A 12382-nucleotide genomic window follows, 5' to 3' on the forward strand; every position below is an offset into this window, starting at 1 on the left:
TTATTCATGTGTTATTGTGTGTTATTCATGTGTTATTCATGTGTTATTATAACACCAGGAATATTCCTAGGATATAATAACACATGAATAACACACAATAACACATGAATAATACGGGAGGAATATTCCCCGTGTTACTGTGACATTTTTTTTTCTGCGTCGTGCGAGATATCGTGGCGTGATTTTATTGAGTACATACAACGTGTGCTTAGTACTAATATAATATTTTTTCTATGGATTGTGGACGACCGTCCGGAGTAGGATCATTCGCCAAAATTTTTAGTGCCGGCAGCTGTGTGTGGGGCGCATGCCCTTTTTCGGACTGGTATAGTAGTTCCGTAGACGGAAAAAATATTACATCAGTACTACGCACGTAGAGTAACGTGCGTATCCAATGAAATCACGCCACGATACCCCGCGCGACGCAGAAAAAAAAATGCGCAGTAACACGGGGAATATTCTCGTGTTATTCATGTGTTATTGTGTGTTATTCATGTGTTATTGTATCCTGGGAATATTCCTGATGTTATAATAACACAATAACACATGAATAACACATTAATAACACACAATAACACAAGAATAACACGTGAGAGAATATTCCTCCATGTTACTGCGCCGTTTTTTTCTCTGTCGGGAATATTTCCCGTATTATTCAAGTGTTATTGTGTGTTATTCATGTGTTATTATATCCTGAGAATATTCTTGGTGTTATAATAACACAATAACACATCAATAACACATGAATAACATGCAATAACACATGAATAACGCGCAATAACACATGAATAACACAGGAGGGAATATTCTCCGTGTTACTGCGCCGTTTTTCTTACTCCGCCGCGCGAGATGTCGTGGCGTGTTTTGATTGGCTACGCACTTAAAAATAAGGTGCGTAGTACTGATGTAATATTCCTTCCCGTAGACGTCTGCGAGGCAACTTCTCAACGTCAACTTCCGCTTTCGACAAACTTCTGCACAATGCTCCGCCACTTCTTCTCCCTTCGCAGGCATGCCATTCTAAACCCTAACCTAAAACCCTAAACCCCAACCCTAAAAGTCGTGAGTGCATTCGTCTCATTAGTAAAAGCACCTTTTCCTCATTTACTTGATGTGCTGACCTCATCGAACTTCACATGATTATGGATTCAGTACTTCCGAGGTATCATGATTTGCTTGAAAGAAATCGTTTTCTTTCGCGCCAAGTATAGCAGAAAATGGTCCTTTAGCCGAAGTATCCATTCCTTTTCGTTGTGGAGCTTCGGTTCCTCCGTCGCCACTCGGGATGGAGTGCCTTTATTTGTGGCAATCGCTCTAGGTTTTTCTCTTGTTTTTTGGCATGCTGGTGTTTGATTTACTCTTAGAGCCGTACTCCTATAAGAAAATGGATAAACCAGTGAAATCTATTACTTGGACTCATTTACTTGACTGTTTTAGGTGGCAGTACACCTCCTGTTGTAGTTCTTGTTTCAATTCAAATTGATATTTTGTCGTGAATTTAGAGAGGGTGATTCTCAGGCGCTAGATAATTCATGGCTAATGCATTTTTAAATTGACTGACAATTATTGGCAGACGTTAACTGAAGCAAGCTTGTTTGAAGGTTTACTATTTTTATTTTAAAACATTGTAATTTACCTTTTGCCCGCATCTGTCATTCTACTGACTACAACTTGATGCTGGACTTTCTAATTAAGATTTTTATTTTTGCTCGTGTATTTCATTGTTTGAAACGCTAATGTTTACAACATTGTTCAATAGATTTATGGTTTTGTTTAGTGCCATAATTAAATGACATATTTTTGTTACTTTTTAGGCAGGCAATTTCTTCAAGATTTTTCACTGAGAAACTTAGTTATGTCAGAGATGTTTCATGGGCATATAATTTAGTGTCTGAGCGTGGTATTTCAACTACTGGGTCAGGTGTGTTGATCATTGTGTTGATGATGACTTCAATTTTTCTTCCTCTTTGATTAATTACTGATCTAACTCATTTATAATACATTTCTAGAGCGTAGTTCGGGAAAGGCATTTGCTGATTTTTCTATTTTTAAAGGAAAAGCTGCACTTTTACTGTCTCCTGTGCCTCCAACATTCATTAAGATGGATGTAAGTTTTGATATTTATTTTATTTTATATATTTTTTGGTCCCTTATTTTTGTTTGATATATTAAAAAAGGTTTTTTGCTCAATATTGATAGTTCATATTATGCAGTCTGGACATCAAAGAGTTGATAAAAAGGGTGTTATTTTGATGAAGTTCATCCCAGCTATTGGTCAACGGAAGTATGATAGTGAGAGGAAACAGGTAGTGTTTCTTACATATGGATTTTGAGGTTAGTTTTTGAGTGAGTATTTTCATTTGTAGTTATAGTTATTTTAATTTTGTTAATAATTTACATGCTGAAATACTTAAATCTGGAACCTTTTCAAAATACCATATCTCTAAAATGGTAGATTCACATATATGCTACTCTGTTCTTAGTGGTATTTTGATGTGATATGAAAGATTTGGGTGGTATAAATGCAAAAAGCAAACTTTAGGTATTAGATGTAAAAACATAAGAATTGGGTGGTATCTATGTAAATGCCCCTTCTAAATAATGAATCTGCCTACTAATTATTCTTTTGAAATAAAGGAAGCGGAATAGAACGAAGGTTACATGGCTAGAAGTAAGTAATATAAACTTGGGCATAATTGAGTTATCTCTAATTTAGAACTCATTATGAATGAATGGTGGCTGATTTATATAACCGACCCTAAAGGTTTAAATAATGCTAATTTTGATGGCTATTTATTTATTGGATCAAAGAATTATTTTCATCTGATTTGCTCTGTTTTTATGAGATTAGTTTTCATTTATTGATGAAGATATTTTTTAGTATTTTGCTTTGTCAGCTACTGAAGTTGGATGTTTGATTAGCCTTGGCCCTGGTGAATCTTGTGAGTTCTTTCATGATCCTTCAATGAAATCAAGGTCTGCTTTAAATTTGTCTCTAATATACTGCTTGGTATATATGTATATTTCTAACTTTATTGTGGTCTATGCGTGGTTTTCAGCTTGGAAGGACAGGTGAAAAAGACATTAACCATTTCTCCACTTAATGATGGTAGTGGCTATATCTTCAATCTGTGTAAGCTTTTCTTCTTTGATTTACCTTTTTTTTGTGTGCCATTTACAATAAAATTATAATAAACTACAGAATGTATAACTTACCCTCCAGGCTTTTTTACATCATGACCCTGGAAGATAAAATTAGAGAGTTTTGCTCTTATACCGTGCTAAAAATATGAATTTTTTAGTATGCCACCCAAAATTTTAATGTATTACTATGTTAACTCTTACAGAAATTGCACTTTAGTTGGTGTTAATCTAAGTGTTTGTTTGGAGTGGCTGCATTTTTTTAAAAACGTCGTTATAAAACTATGGCGGAGAAAACAACTTTTTAAAAAGCTATGATGAGAATTATAAATGTACATTTTTTTTCAAAAAAAATTAGACTACAACTTTCTTACATTTACTACACTTTAATAGTTTAGATTGAAAAAAATAGCTTCCCAAATACAAAATTTCTAGAATGCAACAACAAAGTAGTTCCCCAAACAGAGTTATGGTAGCGGTATGAAATGCAAAGTGAGTAGAAAGCGATCTCGGATAGACTCTAAATATACTTTTTTTTGTTTATTTTGAGCAATAACCCTTGAATGTATCTTAATGTAAAAAAGAAATTGCTTTTCATTTGAACTATACTAGCTTAGGCACAATTTTGAAGCAACAAATGTATATTGTAACTAAAATTGAGTTGGGTTTCAGTAATCAGCTTAGGCTTTCACAGTAGAAACTATTTTCAAACTCAAATATTGATTAACTAAGGTTCATGTTCTAGTTGTGCTTCACATATTGACCTCCTATTAATGACTCCCAAATGTATCTATATACCATAAAAACAAAATCACCCAAGTTGAAGCCAGGCAGTTAGGCTAGCTAGTCGAGACAAAAAAAGAGCTCGGGTCAAGTTTGTGACAGATTGAATTCACCAGAGAGCTTGCCAACGGAGCTTAAGACTTTCCAACCGTGTCCCAAGGGAGCTCGTTCAACTGTGCTTATGGCACTCACCTGCCAGGATTGAGGCGGGGTTATCAGTGGACTAAAGTGAAAAATATCCACTAAGCTCATGAAGGTTGCACATGAAGTTACCATGAACTTGCCCAACTGATTGATCTTAGATTGTCATCCAAGCCATTAGTTCTTCTCGATCACTCCCATTAGTAGAGCCAACGATTTCACAAAGTCCAACCGACTGCTATGTTGAGTTTGAGTTTGTACTTAGGCTATACCTCTCTTGTATTTTTTATATTTTTTATGTATAGCTTATTTTGTAGTGCTTGGATTCTTAGCTCCCTGCCTATAAATAGAATATCTTGGGGAGAGCCAAAGGTTCTGCATTTTCCTACTGTATTGTAGCTTTTTGAGCCTCGTAATGGATTTTTCCTTACTCTCCATTCAATTCTTTGTTTCTTTCTTCTTTTCCTTTGTTTTGATAAGGTTCTAGTATAACCCACAAACAAAACAGTATCTAGCAATATCAACCCAAAGTAGAAAAAGCTGCGAGTTTGGTTCATTGTTTATATTTTCATTGTAGTGAAATTGATGTTTAAATCATTTATAGGTCACCTATGCTTATTTTAAACTTCTCATCAGTAACTTCAATTTCATGTTAACGTTTAACTCAAACGGGGCAGTAGATGGTACGTATTTGTACATGTTAATGATTTCATCCTTTCCGGCATGATAAGGGTTCATCAAAGTATTTTCTTATCAATCTATTCTTTATAAGTAATTCTTAGCTTAATCTGTTAGTCAACTTACCTAATTTAATTCATCACAAATTGGACATACTGTGTCAAGCAAATAAATTTTCTAGGGTCAAGAAAATATCATTTGTTTCTTTCTGTAATCAAATATAAAAATATCATTTTTGCTTCTTTGTGAAACATTTGGGTGATCGATGTCATATTATGGATAGAAACACTAATTGCTCCTATAATTTCCATCGTTGATATGGTTTCTGTCACTTGAATTACACTGAAATCCATTCTAATAGGCTTCGGAGTTTATTTTTTTATAGGTACTATTTATTCAAATTAAATGAAAAAATGACACTCAATAGGATGCAATGGAGACAAATGGTTAATGTAGCCGACCCCACTTAGTGGGATAAAGGCTTGTTGTTGCTGTTGCTGTACTAAAATCATTACTCAGTCATCAATCATATCCATTCCTTGCAAAATTAGCAGATCTTCTTTTTGTGATTTTCATAGTTATAATAGTATGCGAAATTTAGCTGTATGCTATTAAGGTCGTAAAGATATATAAATATTTTAAATGTGGCAAAATAGAAAGATACACCTATCAGATAATTATGACTAAAAAAATGGTTTTAGTATCTACGCAGCAAAAATATTGAACTGCCTACAATCAACCTTGTCAATGTTCGTATAAAATACAATTAAGTGAGACAGATCTTTCTCTCTGCAGTTGGCAACAACTATTATGATGTACTAGCAAATTCCTTACAATTTTGATTTAAGTTTACCAAATTCTTGAAGTTATAGGAAAATTCTAAAATTACTGCACATAAAACTCAATTTTTGATCGAAGTCTCATTCAAATAGGCTTAAAAAGGTAGCTAAAGGTTGCAATGGAAGGTTTTGCTTGTGTTTGCAGAGTTTCCATATGAGCTCCTTGAGCCAAATACTAGATTTGCCAAATTTACTCGATTTTTCAGTCAAGTCCTCGAGCCAAATACCAGATTTGCCAAATTTTTTTCTGTTTTTTATTGTTGAGGTCACCTGAACCATAGAATACGATCAAGACTGCTTTCACATAAGTTGAATATCTGAATTCCTAGCAAATGTGGATGCCAATCAATGGAGGTTGACTGCCTTACTGAAGATGAGGTGATATCAGAGTTAACCCATACTACGACTCATATATACGAAAATTATTGCTGACTTAATTAATGATACAATGAAGACTCAAAATAAAAGAAAACAAGCACACAAAGCAAAGATGCAATATGATTGCAAACAAACGACACAACAAAGAAGGTACAAACAATCTCGACAAGTAGGAACTCCAAAGTGGATGCGTAGGACTGACAGCTGCAGGGAAGGCCAGACGGTGGAAGATCGTAGATGGTGGAATTATCTTGTTTCTGTTGGGGGGTGGGGGACAGCGATAGTAGAGGCGTCAAATCGCAGATGAAGGACGTCGTCGGCGGTTGAAACCCGACTTAGCAGGGAATGGAGGTTTGGTGGAAGCAGGGAAGAAGCTGGTCGGCCAGCTGGAGGCAGGGAGGAGGGTTGTGGCTTGCTAGGAGGAGGGCGACAGTCTTCTGGAGGCAGGGGAGAGGGTTGCGGTCAGCTGGGAGTAGGGCGGCAACCTGCTGGAGGAAGGGAGGAGGGTTGTGGCCTGCTGGGAGGAGGGCTGTGGCTTGCTGGGAGGAGGACAACAGAGGGCGGCGGCCTACAGGATGCAGGAAGAAGGCTGGGCGGCAGCTTGCAGGGGTGCGGGGAGGGGTTCGATGTATGTTGACTGGCAGGGAAGCTGCATGTGGTTGTCTGGGGAGAGGTAAAGCGGCGGTGGCCTGCTGTAAGGCTGGGAGGCGGGCTGACAATAACAGGAAGGGTGGAAGGACAAATAATTATCTCGACGTAGTCGAGCTACAGTCGAAGCACTATCCAAACCCATAGATACGATCATCACCTCGGACGAGGGATAGTCGGAGCGCTTTCTTACCGTCGGTTACAACCCTCGAAGGGGAAAATATAATGCCCGCAGTGGTTCAAACATAATGCTGAATTCTTAAGTCACAAAAAAAACCCATTTTATAAGCAAAAACAACCCTTATACATACGAGGGATTAGGACTTATATTAGACAATGCTTCCAATTATGAAATAAAATCAGAAGGAAGTAATATAATAGACAATGATTTATAATAGGGGATTTCGTGGAAAAGGAAAGAAAACGAGAGGGGGTGGGGGGTCAGTCAGCCCCTTAGGAGGGCCAACTGGTCTAGCAGGAGGCTGGACCAGGCCCAGCTATGCCGGTCTGGCCAGCCTCTAACAACAACCCCGTGTTAGTCTCCCGGAGTTAGAGGAGCTGCGACCTTGTTTGTCAAAGCTTTTGGTTTCCTTGTTTTTAATCTTGGCGGCACCTAAATCCACTAGCGACTGTACTGTCGTCCAAAACACTTGTGAGCATATATACATCTCGATTCAATCTCCTAGGACAGCATGCCACACATGTATTGCTGAAGCTTCTCAGAGCAATTCACAGTAGGTTCAATCTGATTTGTAATGAGAGTAACTTGAATCTTCCAGCATGGTGGTGGCGTTGATGGTACAGTGTCGACTATAAAGCCTTGAATTACATTTGGTCGTATCTGTTCTGTTTCTAGAGCTAGTATCTCAGGCCTCTCATTTCGTGTCATTACTAAAACTTGTCCCACCAAGGCTGCTCTGCAAGTAAGGGATCTTGTGCTCTCGAGTTCCACCGAGGGAAGAAGGATGATGTGCTTCCCATCTTTGGTAAAAGAATGTTTTTGAATCCATTTTGCTTAGTCCTACGATCAAACTGCCAAGGTCTTCCCAATAAGAGGTGTCAGAAATTCATTGGGATCACGTCACACCACATCTGGTTCTGTAGTTGGCATCCGATCGAAAACTCTACCAGGCATCTCCGGTCGATGCTTACCTGATTCTTTTTTTTCAGCCACGTCAGTGAATATGGCTGGGAATGCCTCTGTATCGCTAGCCCCAATTTCTATATCATCTGAGTCGATGCCACTTTCTTGCTGCTATCCCTGTCGATGATAATCCACATACTTTTCCGTTCACCGTGCAGCGGGTGTAGAAAATGTTGTGGTGAAACCACTGCGGATCCTCATGTCCTCGGTTTGCAGAATCCATGAAATCACAAGTGCTTATTCCTCATTGAGTGGAAGCTGATACCTCACCTTGTTTCTCAACTTTCTGCTCTTTGCTAACTTCTTTCATAGTGCCCTGCTCGGTAAAGATACAACTTTGCTCGTCGGGCAGCTGGAGGCTATGTGCTCAAACCCATGGCTTGGGTAGGGGCGGATGCTACAAAACTCTAGTATGAAATTAGGGTCGGGCTAGCTTTGATACTAAATGATACCATAAATAACTCAAACCACGACTCAGAAATACAAATAATATTGCTGACTTAATTAAGGATACTGTGAAGATTCAAAATAAAAGAAAACAACCACACAAAGAAAAGGTGCAAAACGATTGCAAATGAACGACGCAACAAAGAAGTCAAACAATCTCGATGAGTTAGAACTCCGAAGTGGAGGTGAGGGCTGGCGACTGCGTTGAATGCCAGACGACAGAAGATCGTAGATGGGGGAAGTATCTTACTGCTATTGAAGGGTGATGACAATGGGGGCAGCAAGGCAATGATAGTAGAGGTGTTGAATTGCAGCTGGAAGAAGTAGGGAGCGTCGTTGGCAGCTGGAACCTGTTTGAGAAGGGAATGGAGGCCTGCTGAAGACAGGGAAGAAGCTGGTCGGCCTGCTGGAGGCAGGGAGGAGGCGGCAGCCTGCTGGAAGCTGATTTCATTTGAATTTTTAAATTTTGGAAGGGTAGATCAGGTGCCCAGCTATGGAGTCTTGCTGAGAGGCTTTGTTTTTCGGCAATGGGGAAGGTGACCAGAGGTGGTTAGGTGTGTTCAAGGACTAGAACAATGCATGGAATAGGAAAAAGTGCATAAATGTTAAACTCAGAAACAATTGATAATAGAAATAAAATCTGTTAAATTAAAGGGTGATAAAAGAACAGATGCAGAAAATAGAAACAGAAACATCCAATAAAAAATGAAATTTACAAAGAATTTCATAGGCACTCCAGATTAATTTTGGAAATGTTTGCCAGCATTTTGTTAATGTTGAACAACTTTGGGTCTGTTATCCTCTAGAGCACATGGGAACGGGAGATGATAAGGGCAATGTTCCAAGTTACGTCTTATTACTGCGTTTTTCTTTGAGGTTATCTCCAAATCTGTTCGTGTACTAAGTGGTAGAATTTACTTGAAAGGATGGAGGTTTACTATTAAATGATAGCGTAGAAGGGCTTTAGGCTAATGGTGGGAGAAGGAAGACAATTTGGTCGTTGTAGAAAGGGAATGGGAAATGGTCAACAGGTTTGGGTATCTTAGTGGAGGTTTTGCTGTCTCGTGCATCTCTATAAATCACTTTTGAGGAAACAGAAAGTGCCATACAATTATACAAATAATAAAGGCTTGGTTACAAATTCTTATACAGCAGGACAGTTTGATTTAGTTCATTAATCTTGTTCCCAAATGACATAGAACTGCTATTTATAACAATAACTAAACTATTGGGAAGATAGATTTTCCTTCAAGGTATTTTAAGTCAAGACCCAAGCAAAAAATAAATTAGTATAAGAGGATAAAAGAAAAGAAATTTAAATAAAAAATGACAAACAATACTAATTTGAAAAAAAAATAGCCAATAACTCAAATGACTTGAGAACTCTTGTATGATAAGAATGGTGCATTGGCTTCGATTTCTTGGGGGTGATTGCCATCTTACCTTTTTCATCTAAGGGGCCATTCGGTACTGCTTTTTAAATATGGGTATCTTGGAAAGTTGTGTTTGGTTTGAGAAAAAATGGATTGTAGAATAAAATTTCAATAATTTAAAACATTGCGTCTAGTTCATTTCCAGTTTATTCCAAACTTGTTAGATTTGATCGAGTTTCAAATACATTGCAAATTGTGGCTATTGCTGCTTGTTGTTGAGTGTCGCTTGCCACCCCATTGACGGTCAATCGTTGTTGTCAAGATGCCAATAGTTGCCCCGCTAACCCTCATAGGTCGTCGCCTGCCCTCTGTATCCAATCTTTGCTTACTGCGAGCTACCTTTAGTTGCCCTGGTTATCGGTCATTGATGGCTGACCACTCCACTCACCATTTGCCATCATCGATTATCGCTGTAGTTACTCATTGTCATAGCATGTTACTTGCCGACAACCTCCCGCCTGGTTTTATATTACTTTTATTTTATTTTAAACCAAACATAAAAAAATAAACTTTGCATTTATTTTACACTTAACCAAATCATTATAAAAATATTACAAAAATTACAGTTTAATTACACTTGTATTTATTTGTCAACAAACTAAACGGCCTCTAAGTTATTACATAAAGTATTGCATCGAAGATGTTCCCATTTCTTTGAGCATTTTCTATAACTTATGGAAGCACTAGCTCCCCAAAATGCCTTTCACATAGACCCGTTTCTAACATGCTCCAACATGTGCTTATCGTGCTCAAAATTGTATGTGAAGTGTGTCGGCACTAAAAGAAAGTTGTTGGTTAAAGTTTATGGGTCGCCCGTAAGAAGCTGTCAGCAGCCGAAATTGAAATCTCATCGCTCGCTTCGGAAGGACGTTTTAATTTACGTGTGTATATATATATATATATATATATATAATTTTAGACTTCAACTGGATGGTGGAAGTGGGAACGGGAGGCTTTAAGAGGGTTTCACCTCATGGTGAACCCTAGCCTCCCAAATAATTAAATAGGGTTTATTTTAAGCTGGGTTCAGAAAAACTTCCTATAAGGACAAACCCCTATAGTTAATTATATCTTAAATGACCGAAGTCACCTAAGAAAACTCTCGATAAAAAACAAAGAATATTATCTTCAAAGAGGTCAAAAGGATAAGACTTTTTAACGAAATCGGACGAAGAGGTGTGAAAGGGGGAATGCTCGAACCTGGAACAATGTTGAGGAATCCAAATGAAGAGAAACTAGGGTAGGCCACAGACCCTGAGGAGAACCTCAGTGACTTCCCAGTCTATCCTATGATTTGACTTCAGTTTGAGAAGAAATTATTACAATGTTTCATCCTGCCAATTTTATTAAATTAGGGCTTATATTTGTGTGACAGGGTCACACAAATTGCCTAGAAGATATGAAGGTTTACGTCGTACCGGACGACAACCTCAGAACCTAGAACGAGTTAGGGCTTAAATCGTACAATAGAGCTATACGAATGCCTAAAGAAAAGGTGGAGGACTTATGTTGCGCTAGGCAGACAACCTCGAAATCCTATGGATTGTTGTTTAATTTCTAGGAAAAGGGAATAGTTTTGCTGGGGAAGACATTTTTTGCTGTTGAAGATGGCCGTGTTGCCCACCGCGCTAGCTCCAAACTCCCCGACATAACGAGTTTAAGTTTTCTAGGGTGTCCAGTTATAGTGTTAAATCAAACGGCCCTATGGTTGTAGTCCTCTAAACATTCTATGCAAAAAGGAAACATGTTTGAAGTTATATAATATAAAGTGTGTAACGCAAGAACAAACAATAGAATGCACGTGGAACAATAACAGGTAGAGACAGAAACAGTATAACATGCTATACGAGAAGAACAGTAGCAAGTAGAAACATGAATAATATAACATGCTGTACGGTACAGTAGCAGGTAGAAAACATGAGTAATATGACATGTTATTCAGTACAGTAGCAGGTAGAGACAACTGTAAAATGTAAAGCAAACCTCTACGCCCGCGAGATCCATTGTTCCTTAAGTATAGCAAACCTAAATGCATCTCAAAAAGAAAAGTCCGAAAGAAACGTCATCCAGGAAACTCGAGGAAAAACGGAGAAACTCGAGAAAATCAACGAAAAAGACTCAAGTAAAAGAAAATCCTCAAAAGTCCCGGGAAATCTCGAAGGAAAGAAAAAGTAACACGAGTGCCCTGTCCTAAAGCTTCGATAAAACAAAAAGAAGATTCAGATGAGGGGGACCGCAAGCACTCGTATGGGACTAAACTCAGCTATATTTATTCTCGAGGGTCCACGAAGGCTACTCGATTACCCAAATGTATAAAACCCGCCACTCGTCTAGAAGTGTGTCTTGAACTTCACTTAGAGGGCTATTTCCTAGCCTAAACAGGTATTCGTCAAGTGGACAACGTATTTTAAAAGATATTTTAAAATTTATGTTTTTGACATACACACAAATTTTTAAACATGCAAAGAAGAGTTATCAATTTTTTTTGTTTCGTAGAAAAATATATTTTTGTTTGAAAATGGTTTATTAAAACTTATCTTCTTTTCTCTCTTTTTTTTCCTTTGTTGTCCACGAGTCGATTACGCTGTCAGGTATAGGACTGCCAACAACCTGAGGAGGTTCGAGCCGACTACCGCCAGACTTATGTCGATGAAGGAAACCATATCTTATTGTTCATCAAATGTCTGAATCTTGATGTTATAGGATAGGGCATATTTCTGCTCTATCTTCGGTGTGCCTTTATCATCAAT

General features: G+C 38.0%; 1 protein-coding gene across 4 annotated transcripts in view; it reads left to right on the forward strand.

Annotated features, from left to right (window-relative positions):
* The first annotated feature begins 834 nt into the window (after positions 1–834).
* The window catches only part of LOC110030650 (single-stranded DNA-binding protein WHY2, mitochondrial), a 21338-nt gene continuing 9790 nt past the window's right edge, over positions 835–12382 (forward strand). For 2 of the 4 annotated variants that reach the window (XM_020733461.1, XM_020733463.1), the window contains exons 1-6: positions 835–1010; positions 1815–1921; positions 2010–2107; positions 2214–2306; positions 2882–2976; positions 3060–3133. In XM_020733461.1, coding sequence (XP_020589120.1) covers positions 850–1010; positions 1815–1921; positions 2010–2107; positions 2214–2306; positions 2882–2976; positions 3060–3133 — 628 coding nt within the window. In that variant the 5' untranslated portion in view covers positions 835–849. Of the gene's footprint in view, positions 1163–1814; positions 1922–2009; positions 2108–2213; positions 2307–2881; positions 2977–3059; positions 3134–12382 lie in introns of all 4 variants that reach the window. The other 2 variants (XM_020733464.1, XM_020733465.1) reach the window with 2 other exon arrangements.

Source organism: Phalaenopsis equestris, unplaced genomic scaffold (genome assembly GCF_001263595.1).
Source record: "Phalaenopsis equestris unplaced genomic scaffold, ASM126359v1 Scaffold000745, whole genome shotgun sequence".
In the NCBI taxonomy this organism is placed as follows: Eukaryota; Viridiplantae; Streptophyta; class Magnoliopsida; order Asparagales; family Orchidaceae; genus Phalaenopsis; species Phalaenopsis equestris.